This window comes from Vespula vulgaris, chromosome 21, assembly GCF_905475345.1.
Source record: "Vespula vulgaris chromosome 21, iyVesVulg1.1, whole genome shotgun sequence".
Lineage (NCBI taxonomy): Eukaryota > Metazoa > Arthropoda > Insecta > Hymenoptera > Vespidae > Vespula > Vespula vulgaris.
This window is the reverse complement of record NC_066606.1, coordinates 1,921,362-1,940,342: the sequence shown is the minus strand read 5'-3', so window position 1 is coordinate 1,940,342 and position 18,981 is coordinate 1,921,362. Positions and strand designations below refer to the sequence as shown.

Below are 18,981 nucleotides of genomic sequence, written 5' to 3'. Positions count from 1 at the left end.
TAACGTTTCAATTTTGTTCAATTTAACACAATATTTTCGTCGATATTACAATTCGTTTCGTTCTTTATAACCTAATAAAATTCTATCTAGTCGAAGTATCTAATTAAAGGATACATACGTAAATAATTATTGATATTATGTATTACTTTCTTCATAGGATCATAAATCGTATATTGCTTGTGTGATGTCTATATATATATATATATATAAAATACTAATTTTCATTGCGTATATCGAATGTAGATGGCATTCGTAAAAAGATGGCGACATGTTGACGACGTTGCTGCCACCTACGGAAACTTTCCCTAACCATGTAATTAGATCGCCCATAGGTGTTACACGAAATAAAACAAACGTGATAAAAATACAAAGTTTTACATTTAAGCGATAAGAATTGATAAAAGGTACGAGAGAAAGATATATATTACGTCGGATCAAGTTAGAACATAGGAATGTAGTTCGATGATCGAAGACTAGATGGCGCGATTAAATCGTCGATACGTCTTACATGAAATAAGATTATCAAGATAAAAATATACGGTTATATATTTAAGCGAGAAGTGATAAAAATAACGAAAATAAAAATATAAAGATCACGTACCATTAAATTTCAATGAAGAAATGTAATTCTCTGGTCGAACGGTAGATGACGCGATCAATTTGCGAATAAGAATTGCACGAAGTCCAATAAGTGATCAAGTAAACTCGTGATCTATTTTTCAATGTAGAAAAAAAAAGTAAAAAAAGACGTGTCAGACCAAATAAGAGGAACGAGATAATAATGTGCACATGGTTTTATATATTTAAGCGAGGAGAAGTGGCAAAGGTAACGTCAAAAGAACAGTGATTATATAGTATTAAATTAGAACGGAAAAATATAGTTCAATGATTGGAAGGTAGATGTCGCGATTAGTTCGTCAATACGTGTTACAGGAAGTACAACGAATCTTTAAATAAGCTCATGATCCATTTCGTAATAAAAATAAAAATAAAAATAAAAATAAAAATCAAATAAAACGATAAAAGGAGAAACAAAAAGACGGGTGTTGCACGAAATAGGATAAAACTAGAAAAAGATATATACGCGTTTGAAAGTTTCAGAGAGAGGAAGTGAAAAAAGATACGAAAGAAAAATAGATATCAGATCGTATCGAATTGGAACGAAAAAATATAGTTGGACGATCGAATGATAGATGGTGCGACTAAATCGATAATACGTGTAATATGAAATGAAAGGAACGAGACAAAAATACGTACGTAGATACTGTAGATTAAATCGATCAGAATTAATAAAGATAACGAGAGAAGAAAGAAATAAAGGTTACGTTATAAAATATAAACGAATCAAATAGGAACGAAGAGAAAGGTGTAATACGACCTTTCGAACGTTAGATGGCGATAGTGCGTCCGGAAGCTTATCGAACGAGCTAGCAGAAGGAGTAGGAAAAAGGGGGCGCTGTCGTGGAAATACCAGAGGAAGCTTAGAGCGAAACGCTAGTCGAGTGACGCCACGCAAACGAAAGGATAGAAAGAGTGTTTCACGGAGGCGCCATAATAGCGCCATTTAGAGAGGGAGCGGTATTGTACATTTCGTTTCGTGCGAACGCGATAGACGCGCGACGCTTTTTCCCGCTTCTTATTACCGACGCTCGGCGTCATTCCTTCGGTTCGTGGTTGTCCCCTCGGCGACGACACGAGAGAGAATACCAGAGAAAAAATATTCTTAGATAAATAATTGGTGATAGACGGGAAAGGCGGAGGAACGAAAAAGTAAGGAAGAAGAAGAAGGAAGAAGAAGAAGAAGAGAAGAAGAAGGAAGGAAGGAAGAAAGAAGAAGGGAAAGAAAGAAAGAAATAAAGAGAAAAAAAAAGAAAGAAAGAACGAACGAACGAACGAACGAACGAACGAACGAACGAACGAGGAGAAAAAAAGAAAGAAAGAAAAGGAGAGAACAGGGATTGTATCGGAGGTGGTGTTCGGTGGCGGTGCTATCGGTGTTGGATGAGGTGGTGGTATTAGTAATAGTGTAGTAGTAATATAGTAGTATAGCAGCAGTACTAGTAATAGTAGTAGTGTGAAGAAGGTGGACGGTGACCGGTGACACGAACGTGGTGTGTGTGCGTGTTTTTCGGTACTTCTCGCCGATATCGTTCGGCGAACGTTGGATGTATCTCTCTCTCTCTAAGTAAATGACGTCGGGAGTGTATAGCGTATAGAAAAAGAAAGAGAGAAAGAAAAAGAGAGAGAGAGAGAGAGAGAGCAACGCGTGTATGAGGTAGGACGCGCCACGACGCGCCACGACGCGAACTATCCGAGATATCCCTCGATACTTGCAATTAGAACGAAAACCTGCAGAGAGAGAGAGAGAGAGAGAGAGAACGAAATATATACACGAATATAGAGATACATACACACGTATATAATAATTATAATAATAATTATAATAACAATAATAATAATAATAATAATAATAATAATAATAATAATAATAATAATAATAATAATAATAATGGAGAATAGACCGACGCCACTACGTTCGAGGCGAGTATGCAGATTCTGCTTAACCGAGAGCGAACCTTTGAGTTTCATATACGAGAGGGATCACAACAAGCCTTTCCAAGTGCCGCTAACCCTGCAGATCATGTCGTGCGTTGCCATCGAGGTAATTTTATTACATTTTATTTTATCATACCCGGTCGGCATCGACCGACCGACCGACCGATCGACATCAACCTCGATATCGTTGTACTGATCATACGATTTCTGTACGGCTTCTCTCTTTTCATTTTCTTTTTATTTTTCTCCTTTTTTTCCTTCTCTCTTACTTTCTCCTTCCCACTCCATTTCTCTTTCCTTCTCTCTCTCTCTCTCTCTCTCTCTCTCACTCTCTCTTCTGATTATCTCTTTACCAAACTTCGTCCTATCAGTCTGGTTTTGTTATTTGTCAATTTTGTTTTTTTTTGTTTGTTTTCTTTTTATTTCTCGTTTCTATCCCTCCTCCTTCGTTAAGTCTCTCTCTCTCTCTCTCTCTCTCTCTCTCTCTTAGTGTTTGAGAATTCTCTGCTAGTAGTCGAAACGCGAAGATAGATTTCCGTTCCCGTCAGTATCAACGAGAGAAAAAGAGACAAAGAGAGAGAGACAGAGAAGAGAGGAAAAGGAGAGCAAACTGTGAATTTTCATTCACGAGTGGCGTAACCATCGTTAGTAATATGATGGAATAAACGTGATTGCCGATCGAGAGCGTTGCCGAAGGCAGATGGCACGCACATACGTATATATATGTACGCGCGTAAGTACGTACGCTTACTTGCCGATCGAGATCCCGCGGTAAAGCTTTTTTCCCTCCTCGTTATTGTTGTTGTTGTTGTTGTTGCGGGTGTCGGTTGGTAGATGTCGCTGAACTTCTCTGTTGACGCTCGCTCTCGAATAACGAGACCAGAGAGGAGTAGTACTTTTTATTTGTAATGATTTTATTTTTTAATTGGAAGTTATGGAAATCTTTCGTGTTTTCTTAATTATCATCGATATACGTCAACTTTTCGTTGAGAGATGATATATTACGATGTTGACGATTTGAAAATGTAATATATAGAGTGCATTTATTAAACACAATAGGCAAGGTTAAGTTAGGTTAGTTTTTTAAAAATATTGCTACAAATGTTAATAAATCCGAAGTATTTGATATATATATCATTCTTGTTTATTTACGTATTATTTAATTTTATTATATTCATACATATATATATACACATATATACGTAAATATGCACGTACAATTACGTGCAATATTTCAAATACGAAAAACGCGTGTTCCCTTGAATAATAGAACAATCGGTATAACACAAACGCTAAAATATTAATCGATTTCAGGTTTACGCAGCGGACGGGATGCCGCAGATGATATGCAACATGTGTAGATGGAACTTGGATCGTTCTTACAAATTCAAGTCGCAATGTAAGAAAGCGGACGAAGCTTTAAGAGCTTACCCTTTGTCGGGTGTTTTGCCACGTCCCTTTCCGCCGATACCGAACGATCCACCGGAAAGTGGTACAAAGAGATTGGCCGAACAGAGAACGCAAAACGAGAATGTGAAAAAGCCACGCGTTGACAACGGGGACAGAGATAGACGCGATAACAGAGAACGAGACAGGGACAGAGAAAGGGAAAGGGAAAGGGAGAGAGAAAGACAATCGGAAAAAGCACGGGAGAAGAGCGAGTCGCGTCATGATTTTTACGAGGAGGATCAAGATGCAGGTAGCGAGGGCGAACAAGAGTCTAACGATACGAAAGAGGAACGAGCTAAGTTAGAACCCGGTGAGATAAGGGTTCACGCGTGCGACCAATGCGAACGTACATTCCCACTTAGGCAGGCACTCGCCCTGCACATTCAGCGTGCCCATCGCGATAGAAATTACAAGTGCACCGAATGCGACCGTATGTTTTTCTCGAAATACGATTTGAGCAAGCACATGGCCACTCATTCCGAAGAAAAGCCATTCTCGTGCCAGGTATGTCACAAGCAATTCTCACGAACGAGTTTGCTGCAGCGACACGAGAAGTTACATCGCGACGAATTACGTTTCGCTTGTCAACACTGCGAGCTCGAATTTTTTACCAACGAGGAATTGCAAAAGCACGAAGATACGGTACACAAGAAGGACAAGCCCTATCAATGTAATATCTGTAACAAACGGTTCTCGTACAAACAAGGCTTGGAACGTCACGAGATGATGCACAACGAAGACAAGACGTTCGTTTGCGAATATTGCAAGGAAGCCTTTCGTACCAGTACGAAATTAGCGCGACATTTGACGACCCATGCCGGGCATAGGCCGTATCTTTGCAAATTATGCCCGCGTACCTTCCTTCTATCTCATCATCTAACGAGACACATGCGCACACATTCCGTCGAGAAGCGTCACGTTTGCGAGGATTGCGGTAAGGCGTTCAAACGTAAGGAGAGTCTCGAGGTACATCTCTTGACGCACACCAAACGCACCGGTATGGGCTTGACCTGCGACGTTTGTCAAGAATCGTGTCGCAACAGGGCGGATTATGTTACCCATATAAAGCAGCACATCGAGGCAGGCGAAAAAATGGGACCGGATGGTTTACAGCCGGACAATAAGAATAAAGTTGAACTGGATTCGGAAGAGGAAGAGGAAGAGGAGGAACAATATTCCGATGGGGACGACGATTACGAGCCGCCGGCTTACATAATCAAAAAACTTCCGAAGAGTAAGCCCACCGAGAGCGAGGAAGAGGTCGATAGAGTCGACAAAGAGGATCGTAAGGAACACGTGGTGTATGTCAGGGGTAAGGACGGTAACATGGTGAAAAAGACGATCAAAACCTTGATGCCGGTGCAACGCAGAGAGGTACAGGATACGAAAACTAAAGCTAATCCTAGCAACGCTCCGTCCAACGTCAAGACAACGCAATTGAAGGACGAGAGTCAAAAGTCTACTCGCGTAGACGATACCGAGGCACAGGTACAAAAGATCGTAGCGTCTGTCTTTAAGGAACATAAAATCCCTTTGAAACATCAGAACGTTGTTGGTCAGGAACTCGCGAAGGACGGTACACCGTCCTCTAGCAGCGGTCAAAGCGTCAAATCTCAAACGTCGTCGCAAAGCTCACAGGGACAGGTATCTTGCAAGGAGGAGAAAGTCGACATATCTACGATCAGTGGTACCCCGAAATCGGTGAACACGGTTAAGGTTATCAAGAGAATCGTGGTGAGGAAGCCAGGTACAAGTGGAGAAACCTCGACCGTAACAACGTCGACCAGCAAAGAGAGCGGTGAATCGTCCAATCTCGTGACCCAAGCTACGTCATCGAGTGGACACAAGGTCACGAAAAGAGTGATAGTACGTAGAATCATTCGACAGGGTGATACCACGAGAGAGGTGATCATGAATCCCGACGGTACGATAATAGATCCGGCCGAATTGGCTAAGTTGCCTACTGGTAATGTCGTTAAAAGAGTTATCGTTAAGAAGCCATTGGATAAAAGTTCGGGGTTGGTACAGGCAGTCCTTCAATCCTCCCCGGATACCCGACCAACCACAACCACGTTAAAAACGAACGAGTCCATGTCAACGGATTCGCCGAAGTTCGAGTTAAAGACCTCGCAATCTTCGAACATGTCATCGTCGACGTCGAAGACCACGGTAGCGCAAAAAGTGAGTCTTACCAAGGGCGATCAAGAAACTAAAGAGAAATTGGAACAATTGGAGAAACGCGTCGAACAGCAACGTCTTAAGATCGAAGAGCTTCAAGCTAGGAAGCAACAGGAATACGAGCCGATAGACGAGATGTTGCCAGAGAGACACGACGAGTCCGAGGACGAACAACAATTACCATTGAAGAGGGTATTCGTAAAGAGGAAGCAAAGTATTTACGACGAGGAACAGGAATATAACGATGACGTTAAGCCTGTCGCATATAGCGGCACGTCCGAGAAAGAGGATCACGAGCAGCAAGAGACTAAAGACGATAATCAGGATAATGTTCCAAAATTACCTATTGTAACGACTACGGCGACTACGACGACAACGATGCCAACGATAACGACGGATTCCGTACAAATCGAAGTTCCTTCGTTATCGACAACGGTCGCTACATTGACGACCGTACCACCGCCTACTACGACAGCCTTGGTATTAGCCACTCCTATTTCTACCTCGAGAAAAGAACCCAGACAAACGACCTTGACAAGCTCAAAGGTATACGCCAACAAAAAGATCATCGTCGTTAAATCCGAAGAAACGTCGGAGGTCGACGAAATGAATCGAGAACTTAGCAGCATCCTCGATTCGGCCGACACCGTTGCTAAGATTCAAGAAACGGTATTGACCAATCTAACTCAAATTTCGGCGGTCGCTGATAACTCGCAAAAGTCTTACGCGAGTGATAAGTTAAAAGGTACCTCGTCGCACGTAACGACCACGGCATCTACTACTCCAATGGAGATCGAAGAGACAACGATCGCTGAGCAAGAAACTATCAACGATAAGGAACAAGAAGAGAATTTGAAGCTTCAAAGGGTCGTAACAATGGACGTATTGAACACCCAAGTTATCGAATTCAAGCCCGAGTTAGAACAGGCCACCGAACAGATCGTCGAACAGGACGATAATCAAGAATCGACTTTGACCTTGGACACTCAAGATCTATCGGAATCCACTGATATCTTCGAACCATCGGACAATGTTCTCGATGTACAGAAAAACGATAATACTTTGGAGGATTCGGTCATCGAGTTGCATCACGAGAACGATACGATTAATTTGAACGACACCAATGACAGTCAAGACAGTCTCGAGGATAAGCTCTCCCAAATGGAGGGTTGAACAGAACTATTTTATTATATTAAAGTGTCTCCCAAAATGGATCCACGATACTACTACTATTACTACTACTATTACTACTACTATCACTACTATTACTACTGCGACTACTAAACTTTTTAAAACATCTTTAAACGATCTATTTCTTCTTCTACTTCTTTTTTTTTTTAGGTATAAATTTCTTTTTTTTTTTTTCTCTTTTTTTTCAAGGACAGTAAGACCCACGACCGACTTTTCAAAATTAATATTCCCGAATAAACGTTATTGCATTGTCACATATACATATACATATACATGTACATTTTATCCATATGTGCATTCGTTCTTTACAACTATAATCACACATACACATACACATACGTGCACTTTTTTCTTTGATGAAACAATTGTTTAACGATCGTCGTACGGATTAGATGATGATATTCACATTTTCTTTTATTACGTATGCGTTATTATTTTAAACAGTCTATTTCGATCAGGGAAAAAGGAAAAGAAAAGGGAAGGAAAGAAATAAAAGAAAAGAAAAAAGATAGGACGGGGGGACAAAAAGAAAGAAAGAAAGAAGAAAAAAGAAGTAAGGATTCATTTGAAAGTAATTCATCTTTTTTTTTTAGTAGTAATACACATTTTAGCGATTTATTAAACATGTTTCGTCAAACATGTTTAAATATATGCGCCGAATGCAAAATTATAATTAATTAGTTTTGAGTGTCCAAGGGATACGTCATTTTAATAAGATGTGAAGTTATATATATATGTATATATATATATATATATATATATATATATATGTGTATATATATATATATATGTATATGTATGTATGTATGTATACATACGTAACTTCTAGTGTGCAGTTAAGAATTATGCGAAATTAAGGAATGGTGGTGCATATATACATATTACGAATTGTTTTAAGAGTATTTGAAATTATCTCTATCAGATAAAAAAAAAGAAAAAATATATATATTATGACATATACGTATTAGTAAACATGTTGTATATGCTAAATGTCATTGGTCTTATTATTCAATTTTGTTTGTTTTTTTTTTCTTTTTTTTTATAGTTTCGTTTTTTTTTTCAGACATCCCACCCTGGAAAATAAGATAAACATCGATTGTACAGTTTTATACAATATATATATATATATATACATATATATATATATGTATATATACATATATATACTTTATTTTCTATGGCAGATGGTAGCTTGCATATATTAAAATGTACATTTTAATTGTCGTCGTATTAACATTAATCATGTATACATCATCTCGGTTTATATAAATATTTTCAAAAAATATTTCGACATCTGAATTTACGAAAAAAAAAGAAAGGAAAAGTAATAATGATAATGATAATAATGATAATAATAATAATAATAATAATATTAATAATGAAGAAGAAAGAAAAACGTGTATGGTCGATAGATTAAATAATATATATATATATATAATATTATATTATGAAAACAAATCTTTTCATTTATTGTGAATAATAACGAAAAACATAATGAGAAATTAATTAGTTGTTACCATAACTATGTGGAATTATATATACTTTATAAATATATCTCTTTTCTTTTTTTCTTTTTTTCCTTTTTCTTCAATAATCGACGTATCAGGATTTTGATCATTTTTTATTGTATTTGATTTTTTTATTTTCCCCTAATGTAAGCGATCAAATACGAGACGTTACTTTAATAATGTAAAAAAAGATAAGCGGATAAACAATATAATTGTGTTAGATGGTTTGGCGAAATCGTTTTTTTTTTCTCTCTTTTCTTTTTCTTATTTTTCTTTTTTTTTTTAATTTTTTTATTCTTTTTTTTTAATTTTCGTTTTTCTTTGATTGTCGTCAATGCCGTTAGATAAGTCGTGGCATGGGATATGCGTTGAGTGTGCGGACAGAACCGTAATACGATAATTCGAGATTATTAATTAACAATTAACGAAATTATAATTCGTGAAAACTAAATTGTCGCAAGTGTGTCAATATGCATTTCATAATTATATAGTTAATCGTCTTTGGCCTGTCTAAGTGTTCTCTTTTTTTTAGATTTTTTATTTCTTCTTTTCCTACAAAATTATTATATTAGTAAACTCTCGATTGTTATCAATTTTCCCAAAATGTCAGATAAGAAATAGATACGATTAATTCGTAAGTTTCGAAGGATTATATATATGTATAATATATATATATATATATATATATATATATATATATATATATATATATATATATACATACACATACACAATGAGTCATTCCGTACGATTATTATTACATGCAGTTAACCAGTTAACCCAATATCTTCATTTGTTCGTGTCGATAGTTTTTCAAGGCAGCGAGTATAAAAAAAAAAAAAATTAAATAATAAAAAAACAAAAAGAAGGAAGAGTTTAGTAAATTGGCATGAGAGTAGTTGATTAAATTAGTGATGCTCAAGCGGGATGGACGTTCTTCCTTCCGGTAAGATTCTGGAGCTGTAAAACAATGTTTTTCGTATTTTTATCATTGATCTCGATTATCTTCTTTTTTTGTTTTCATTTCTTTTTTTCTTATCATTATTCATTTGTTTATTTATTTATTTATTTATTTTTTGTTATATTCATTATCTTTTGTGTATATTTTTTTTTCTTTTTTGACGTATCGCTTTTTTCTATTTTTTTTTTCTGTTTCTTTTTTTCTGTTCTCTCTCGATTTGTTGTTTAGAGTCCTCCTCTTCCGCTGTCTATGTACTCGAACCTCTGCGAGATAGAGACGATGATAAAAACTATATAAAAATTATTTAACGCCGAACGATGATACATAATCGATTTTCTCTTATCAACGTGTATGCGTTTTTAAATATGGATCAGATCAATGCATCCTACCCATTTTACAAATCGTCGAAGCATCTTTTAAACTGAATAACTTAACTTTTTAATCGACTAATTAACTCGACTGAACTAAGTCGATTAAAAGAAAGTATCGTATGTAATGGAATTATTATCTATCATTTTATTATCGTTTTTTTTTTTTTTAACATTGGATGTTTCACTCGATCGATATTTAATTAATTAATCATGTTAGTTTTCATGAAAATTAAATGTTCAATATATATGAATAATTTTGATTATTATTTATCTATGATAATTTATTTTAAAACATCGATTCGAATTTTATTCATTTATTTTGTTTTATTTGTCTTTTTTCTTTCTTCATCGTTGCTGTATCTCTAATTAATTTGTTTAATTTGTCTAATTAATTTTTTTTTTTTTAATTGATTACTTAATCATCCAGATTAATCAATCGATAAAGTTATTCGGTTTAAAAATATGTTCGGATATATTTTAAAAAAAACACTGTATATGTTTAAAGTGGGATATATAATATTAACGTGTACTTTATTACGGTATTATTGTATAAATCTTTCTTAATATCATACCTCTTTCTCTTCCATGGCTACGGTCGCATATTGCCTCGTAGATATATCTTCTTTCTTTGCTGGACCAACAGCATGAGTATAAATCAAACCCCCAGCAAGTCCACCCAGAATAGGACCAACCCAATATAACCAATGATCATCGAATGCACCCATAACAACAGAACTTCCTAATGATCGAGCTGGATTCATTCCAGCACCTGTTCGTGGAACCTAAAACATCGTCAGACATGATTAATATTTCGATAGTTTTTCTATTTTAATTTTGTTTAATATTTTTCCACGTAATATATTTCACAACATACATTAAATGGGATAAACTAGTTATTAGTTAAATTATTTCTTCTTTTCTCAAGATAGTAATGATACTACAGAATATATTACATTTTATTTTTTATCATTTGCATTCATTTGATTCTATTCGAATGTATAAATTGGTGTTGTCATTGATTTATTTTTTATTTTTATGAAATTTTTGTAAACGCAGTGATGATGATGATGATGATGATGATGATTGCATTTACATCTGGTAAAAAAATATAATGATTAGTCATATTATTTTTTCTGTTTTATATAATAATGATATTGAATATTTATTAGATTTAATTTTTTCATTCAACTCTATTCGAATTTATCTCTAAAAATTGAGATTTTTATTAGACATTTTGCTAATGCAATGATTTTTCAGCTGCATATTTGTCACTTTTTAATATTAAAGAAAATTAAAGAAAAGAGAGAGAAGAAATTATCAAATATCATTACCATCAAATACCAAATACCGATTATTACATTCTATTACTTATCATATTATTGTACTATTTCTATAAAAATAAAAAGACAAAAAAAGAAAAGGAAAATTAGAACTATCTCTTACACCAACTAAATGTCCGACGGTAACAGAAAGTCCAATCAGCAATGGTGCTATTCCTTTACTGTCAGGTTTCGCACCGTCGCAAGCACCGCAGACTACCATAACCAGTATCAATGCCAGAAAAAATTCAATTCCCAGACCTTGAACTGGTGTAACCCCATCTGCAAGGGATACCACGCCGAGACTGACTTCCATACTTTCAGCTGAAAGTGCCCTTAATACGGCTGAGCCAGCAATAGCACCTGCACTTTGAGCTAAAACGTAAAGGATTCCACGAACTATCGGTACCTAAAAAAAGAAAAATATTAGTAACGATGTATGACGTATTTATTTATAACATTTACATACGCGATTAAAATGAAACGACGAAATTAAAATTAAAATCTATATCATCTCTAAGTGTGTGTGTGTGTGTGTGTGTGTGTGTGTAAAATAATTTTTTTTTAATTTGAAATATTTCTTTGGAAAAAAGAAGGAAAATGACACTTAAAAAATCCTGTCTTATTTTCTTTTCTGCATTTTCTCTTTAGTTTTATTTTTCTTTTCTGTCACATAAGATCATTACCGATTAATCGTTTTAATTATTCGAGATATATAGAGAAAGTATAAAAATAAATCTGATAAATAGATAGGTATATCGGAAGAACGTAAAGGAATATGTTTTGCTTATGCTAGCTTAATCCGTTGTCTTTATATAGTTACACGTAATTATATATCTATCAACGAGCTATTACGTGTTAACCATTACGCCGCAAAGTATGTGATAATTTATTCAATCGTGATATATCATTGGATTTCTCTTACTTCATTAATTGATAATAACGTTTGAGTAAACGTGATAAATCATGCCACAAGCCGTTAGGATACATTTTTGGATAATTGTAAATGACTAATCAATGATGAATGATTATCATGTTTAATATTGAATGTCGAAGATGATAGAGACAGACAGTGAAAAGTTTTAATTAATTTATTTTCCAAAAAAAAAAGAAAAAAAAAGAAATAAAAATTACACAAAAAAGAAAAGGAAAAAGTATTCGATAAATTTGTATAAATTAGGAAAATTAATATATTTATTGATATAAATAATAGATTTATACCTTTCCGATGATCATTAAACCAAACGTAACAGCAGGATTGACGTGACCACCGGAAACGTGCCCTATCGATTGTATTGCTGCAGCCACGGTCAAACCAAATGCAAGACTTATCGCCACAACATTTTTCGTTACGACCGATCCACAACCGAAGAAATTTAACAGCATTGTACCAAGAAATTCTGCAAGTAAAGCTCGGTAAAGACCGGACTGTTTGTCGGTTAACTCGTTCGCCCCGATCGCTCCTTTTAAATTCACCATCTGCAAACATCAACGTAATATTGTATCGCATTTATTCATTCAAATTTATTTCATAAAAATAAAAAATAAAATTGTATGTTTTATATATAGAAATGTATTATATATCTAAAAGTTGATTATAAACTGATTTGAATTCAATCGAATATTTTGTTTCTTGTAGGAAGAGTAAAAAATATATATATATAATAATATATATATATTTTTTTAATACAATTAATTAAAAACATAGAAGTTAGGTGTGTCCTAAGAGATAAATTAAAAATCATAATACTTTCGATGTAATCATGTTTTAAACGAAACTGTGGAAATAACTCCACAGTTGTTTTTTTCCTCTTTCTCTCTCTGTCTTACTGTTTAGAAGAAAAAGAAAAAAACATCGTTTAATCTCTCTCATATTGCACTGTTGTTCCAGATAAAACGTAACAGCGATCGAGACACGATAATGACGCATAAACAGGTATTAAAAGCAACGGGTGTTTTTTCTCTATCGGCTTTGTGGCATTGGTTACGACTTTCCTGGATTCTGAATCTGACACAATCCCTGAGTCATGATCGATAAATTTTTCCAACTTAATATCGTACAAAGGGCAACGTATGAAAGTTTTTATCTCCTGAACTCTTTCTCCTCCCCTCTTCTCCTCTTTCTCTCTCGATCTCTATTTCTATCTCTATTTCTATCTCTATTTCTATCTCTCTCATTCAATGGTACCGTTTCTTTTACCGTTAATCACAAAAAAGATTGAATATATTTCTAAAGTGTCGTTCACTTTTCTACTTTGTTCATCGACCGTAGTAATATGTGGTAAAATATGCAGGTAGAGAATAATAGTATGATCGATGAAAAGTATTAACTTTTTTTTTAGAAAAAGACAAAAAGAAATAGAGAGAGAGAGAGAGAGAGAGAGAGAGAGAGAGAGAGAGAGAGAGAGAGACTTATCTGTATTACAATATCATAAGTATGCGAGTTAAAGATATTCCAATGACAAATGTAAATAGTGTTAAATGCAAGATCGACCAAGAACAACAAAATAATCAAAAATGAAATAATAAAAAAATTGTTCAAAGTCGATCTCACAAATATACATACATAAATGTAATAAGAGATAACAGTCGATCGAATAGAAATAATATTATAATGAAGTTTAATGAATGAACATACATTAAAAAAGTCAGACAATAAAGAGCGCAAGTTAAAGATATTCCAATGATAGATGCAAATAGTGTTAAGCATTGTAAGATCGACTGAACAATAAAATCGTCAAAAATAGAATAAAAAATTGTAACGATGCTGCGACATATGAAATTTAATAAATACATACGTACGATGTCAGACAATAAAAATGTACAAATTAAAGATATTGCAATGATAAATGCAAATAGTGTTAATCGACTGAACAATGAAATCGTCAAAAATACAATTAAAAAATTGTAACGATGCTGCGACGTATGAAATTTAATGAAATACGTATAAGATGTAAAAAAATAGTAAAGATAATAAAAAATACAAATGAGATGGGATGATAGATAGCGATAGTGTGACGTTTCGAATATATTCACCGATTCACCATCGACTCGTTCTACGAATTTAGATCGAGGACGGTTAGACAGTAAGAGGGGAAAAAACGTTCGTCGATAGAAACGATACGAAAGCTTATTTTACGATTTTAACGAGTCATCAGATATCCAGGTTAACATTACGCATGCAGATCGGCACATCCTCCAGGGTTGACAAGAATCTACCGGTGTTGGCAACTTGGCAATTTTCGATAGACTCGAATTAGTTAATCGTTTCTGGCAAGTGAAGTCGATTAATCGGTCACTCGCGTTATTAACACTCGTTTTATTATTAACAAACCGACGTGTTATTTTAACCTTTTTTTTTTATCTTTTCATGTTTTTTTTTCTTTCAATTTGAACAACAATTTGAACTTCGAGAAAGTATGTGTGTATATATATATATATTTCTTTTTCTTCTTTTTTTTAATTAATCGCAATGGTAATTGAAGTTGATTAACTGGTCACTCGAATTATTAACAAACCAACGTGTTATTTCCTTTTTCTTTTTCTTTTCTTCTTTCGACAATTTGAACAAGGATTCTTCGAAAGACAATGAATTATATGTGTATATACATTATATATATATACATTTTCCTTTTGTAATTAACCACAATAATAACTGAAGCTAATAATTAATCGGTCACTCGTGTTATTAACAAACAGTCGTATTAATTTTTTACTTTGTTTTATTTTATTTTGCTTTTTATTCCTTTTAACAACTCGAACAACGAACCTCGTAAATATGATTTAATATGCAGACACGCACATATATATATATTTTTTTTTCATCTTTCTTTCTTCGTTAATTAACCACAAATGATCGATGATCAAACAGTGCGTTCTGAAAACTGGTTAATCCTTTTAACGTAAGTAGGTATATATGTACAAACAATATAAATTAAAGATTCTTATCGTGCAAATAGAAAGATTAATCTTATCTAAAGCTCGAATAGAATTAACCTGGATCTGGACCCAGATATATAATTCCATTAATATAATCATATTTAAACGGATCGATTCGAATTCTTTTTCTCTTTCTCTCTCTCTCTCTCTCTCTCTCTCTCTCTCTTTTCCTTCTTCATTCGATTCGGTGATCATTCGTTTAGGTATGATTACGCAAACGGATAATATCATCACCGAGATGTGTCTCTAAATCGTGTCTTAACGAATATCGTGGAGGTGGTTGCTTGATTTCACGATGATGTCACATACATATACACATAACCATATATATATATATACATACATATATATATGTACTTATATGTCGATGTTATGAGATCGTTACTTCCACCGTAAGTAATTCACGGTAACGATACGTTCGTTGTGTTACCATAAACTCATATGTACGGTTTACAGAGTCAATTCGCCGTGCGCTAATCATTACGAAATCTCGTGAACGCGATACCAGCCATTTTACAGTGGACCGAGTTGGGAAGCTGTGCTCGTTTAATATTCAAAGTCTTTATAGTTAGTAATTCTTAAGGAATAAAAACGTATAACACAAACGATCATCTTAATCTTTTTATTTGGAGATATTATTACGTCTTTGATGCGTTAATTAAAAAAGAAAAAGAAAATAATGATAATGATAATAATAATTACATTAATTTAATAACATTATTTAATTCTATAATGTTATTTAAAAGAAATCTCTGCGTGTGTGTTTATATGTAATATAAATAATATTTGATGTTATATATGATATATATATATATATGTGTGTGTATTTATAATATATATATATGTATAATATACAGATATATATGAATTGGAAATATTTTTAAAAAATTCTACATTTATTTTTTTCTTTCTTTTTCTTTAAGTTTTTACAGATAAAAACGTATTACCCTATCGATAACTTTTCGGTGCGTTATACGGATATAAAAAATATAAAAAAAAAAAAAAGATTGAGAAATACTTGGATATCTAATAGAATCACTAGAAATATATCGTAATTCTCGAATGGGTGGGTTTTTCTACAGAACATAGGTGACACGCATATTAATTCGTTCGTGGAACACGTGGAAACTATTTCTATCGATTCCCGTGCTTCTACGTTGATTCGATGAGACGATGATTCTTTGATGTAAAAACCCAAAAGGGTTCTCTTACTCAGATTTTGAATCTTAACCGGTTGATTTCTACGTGAAAGCAGAAATAAACCGGTTGATTTGACACAAATTACCCGGGTTACGTCCTCGTAGATTTATCGAGTATATATGGTACCGCTTTGTTCTTATACGGTCGTTGTCCTTCTATGGTTACTTCTGACTCTCGTTCTTGTTCTATCTATCTCTCTTTTCCTCTCTCTTTTTTTCTCGTTTTTCTTTTTTTTTCTACATATTTTTTTTTTATTCCTATATCTTTTTTCCCTACCTCTTTCTATGATCTTTCTACTCTATTGGCTATCAATACTTCAAAACATTTTTGATCGATACTTCGAACGAATCGATACGCGATTAGTGTTACATCGATTGATATAAAAAAAAATTGTCAGCTGATTAAGATGTTTTGTAAATAAAATAATTTGTCAGTATTTTATAAACGAATGATCAGTGTTTTCAATAAATCCTGACAGTTAATTAATCATACTGATCGTTTATAACACGTATCATTGTTTTATTATAAATATTGAACAAAAAATTGATTATTTATTTTGCAAAATTACTTATCGTTAATTAATAACAAATACTATGATCGAACAAAAGTAAACTTTGAAAAAGAAACGAGAATTCTTCTTTCACGTTATTTCTTTCTTCCTATCTTACTTATTCTTTTTCTGTTTTTAATCAAAGATATAAATAATATTCTTTCAAATTGGAAATCGACGATAATGGAAAAATAAAAAAGCGAAAGAAAAAAATAGAAGACGTGAGACTATTTAAAAAAAGAAAAAAAAAAGAAAATATTTGCATATGCAAATATTTATGCGAATGTACAGATTATTCGAATATTTTTTTTTACTGAACGATACAATTCGTGAAAGAGAAAGAGAGAAAGAAAGAGAGAGAGCAAGAGAGAAAGAGAAAGAAAGAGAAGATAAGAAGAAACGTCTTGAAATGTGTTTAACGCGTCGTGTGCATGTGAAATGCATTGGCACTACTTATGTATGACGCATGTGCGTCGTCTACCACATAAATGTAAACAATCCAACCGCGCTTCTTTCGTTTTCTCGCGATTGTCTTGACTCGCGTTTAATTCTTTTTCATTTTTTTTTCTTCTTCTTCTTCTTCCTTTTTTCCTTTTTTTTCCGTTGGATGTCCCGTTCGGTTTTGTACAACTCCCCTTTATATTTTTTTAACGATAAGACTGCACTATGCGTTATTAATAATACAGAAATAGAACTTTGTTCTGATTTAATAACTGTGATACACGTGCGATAAAAATGTATTAATACATGATAGAAAGTAAAACAGAAACAAAGAGAGAGAGAAAGAGAGAGGGAGAGAACGATTAATATGAAACAAAAAGTTACATACATAGATTTACGAATATATATAATAAATATGATATATATATATATATATTATATTATAAATATCCATTGTGTCAATAATTATTGTCACGAAAAAAAGATTTTATAACATAGTTATTAAGTAAAATATATTATAAAAATATCAGTAATACAACAAAATTGTAAATTAATTAATCATAAGCGACATTATTAATTTAAGGAAAAAAGACGAAAAAAAAAAACAGAAAAGAGAGAAAAGAAAAAAATAAGAAAAAATTGCAATCCTCGTCATCACCCTTATTATTATTATTATTATTATTATTATTATTATTATATTTTAGCAAACAATCGAACATTAAATATTATTTGGGAAAGATCTTATCGCGTAATGTAAGATAAGATAATTTACATACGTACCTCGAGTAACTGTTATAACTGAGTGACAGAGAAAAAGAAAAAGAAAAAGAGACAAGAGAGAGATAGAGAAAGAAAAAAGAGAGACGGAGACAGAGAGATCCTTCGATCCTTTGAACGAACTGAATAACAACACGTGACTAAGATCCTCTATCAGTCCGATAGAATACGGTAGAACGATAGATAAGAGGAAAAAATACGATCGAGGGAAGGGATCACAGAGAGGATGATGATCGCGGAGGAGTCGCGTGCAGACCGTAGGAGTTTCCAAGAGACGACTGTCGGTTCTCTTTCGACCATAGAGATACCGTTCCCGAGTGACGTGTGAGAGTATATCTCTAAGCGCCGTTCTCGTCTCTCTGCGTCTATTGACGAAGAGTAGGGGGATATATACGTTCACGATGTTAAAACTATCCTAGATCTAACAGTTAATGTCCTGACTTTCGTCCATTTGTATTTATTTTTCGATCGATTTAATTAGTTAACAAATAAGTTAACAATTGTAGTACTTAGAGTAAGAGATCGCATGAGTGTGTGCGTG

The 18,981-nt window shown here is 33.6% G+C and overlaps 2 protein-coding genes across 5 annotated transcripts; one reads left to right on the top strand and one right to left on the bottom strand.

Annotated features, from left to right (window-relative positions):
• Nucleotides 1-635: 635 nt before the first annotated feature.
• Nucleotides 636-9,414, top strand: LOC127071336 (uncharacterized). 2 transcript variants are annotated; one of them, XM_051010487.1, is made up of 2 exons: nucleotides 636-2,662; nucleotides 3,871-9,414. In XM_051010487.1, exons 1-2 carry the CDS (start codon nucleotides 2,510-2,512, stop codon nucleotides 7,354-7,356), a joined length of 3,639 nt encoding a protein of 1,212 aa, XP_050866444.1. In that variant the 5' UTR covers nucleotides 636-2,509; the 3' UTR covers nucleotides 7,357-9,414. The 2 variants fall into 2 exon arrangements, with proteins under 2 accessions (XP_050866444.1, XP_050866445.1); XM_051010488.1 differs by lacking the exon at nucleotides 636-2,662 and adding an exon at nucleotides 3,036-3,630.
• Nucleotides 9,107-18,779, bottom strand: LOC127071343 (aquaporin AQPAn.G). 3 transcript variants are annotated; one of them, XM_051010511.1, is made up of 5 exons: nucleotides 18,444-18,779; nucleotides 12,755-13,012; nucleotides 11,658-11,942; nucleotides 10,787-10,996; nucleotides 9,107-9,842 (listed from the first exon to the last, which is right to left on the bottom strand). In XM_051010511.1, the coding sequence occupies exons 2-5, from the start codon at nucleotides 13,010-13,012 to the stop codon at nucleotides 9,801-9,803; spliced, it is 795 nt and encodes a 264-aa protein (XP_050866468.1). In that variant the 5' UTR covers nucleotides 18,444-18,779; the 3' UTR covers nucleotides 9,107-9,800. The 3 variants fall into 3 exon arrangements, with proteins under 3 accessions (XP_050866468.1, XP_050866467.1, XP_050866466.1); XM_051010510.1 differs by lacking the exon at nucleotides 18,444-18,779 and adding an exon at nucleotides 14,711-14,903 and having other exon boundaries at nucleotides 9,107-10,106; XM_051010509.1 differs by lacking the exon at nucleotides 18,444-18,779 and adding an exon at nucleotides 14,711-14,899.
• Nucleotides 18,780-18,981: the final 202 nt, after the last annotated feature.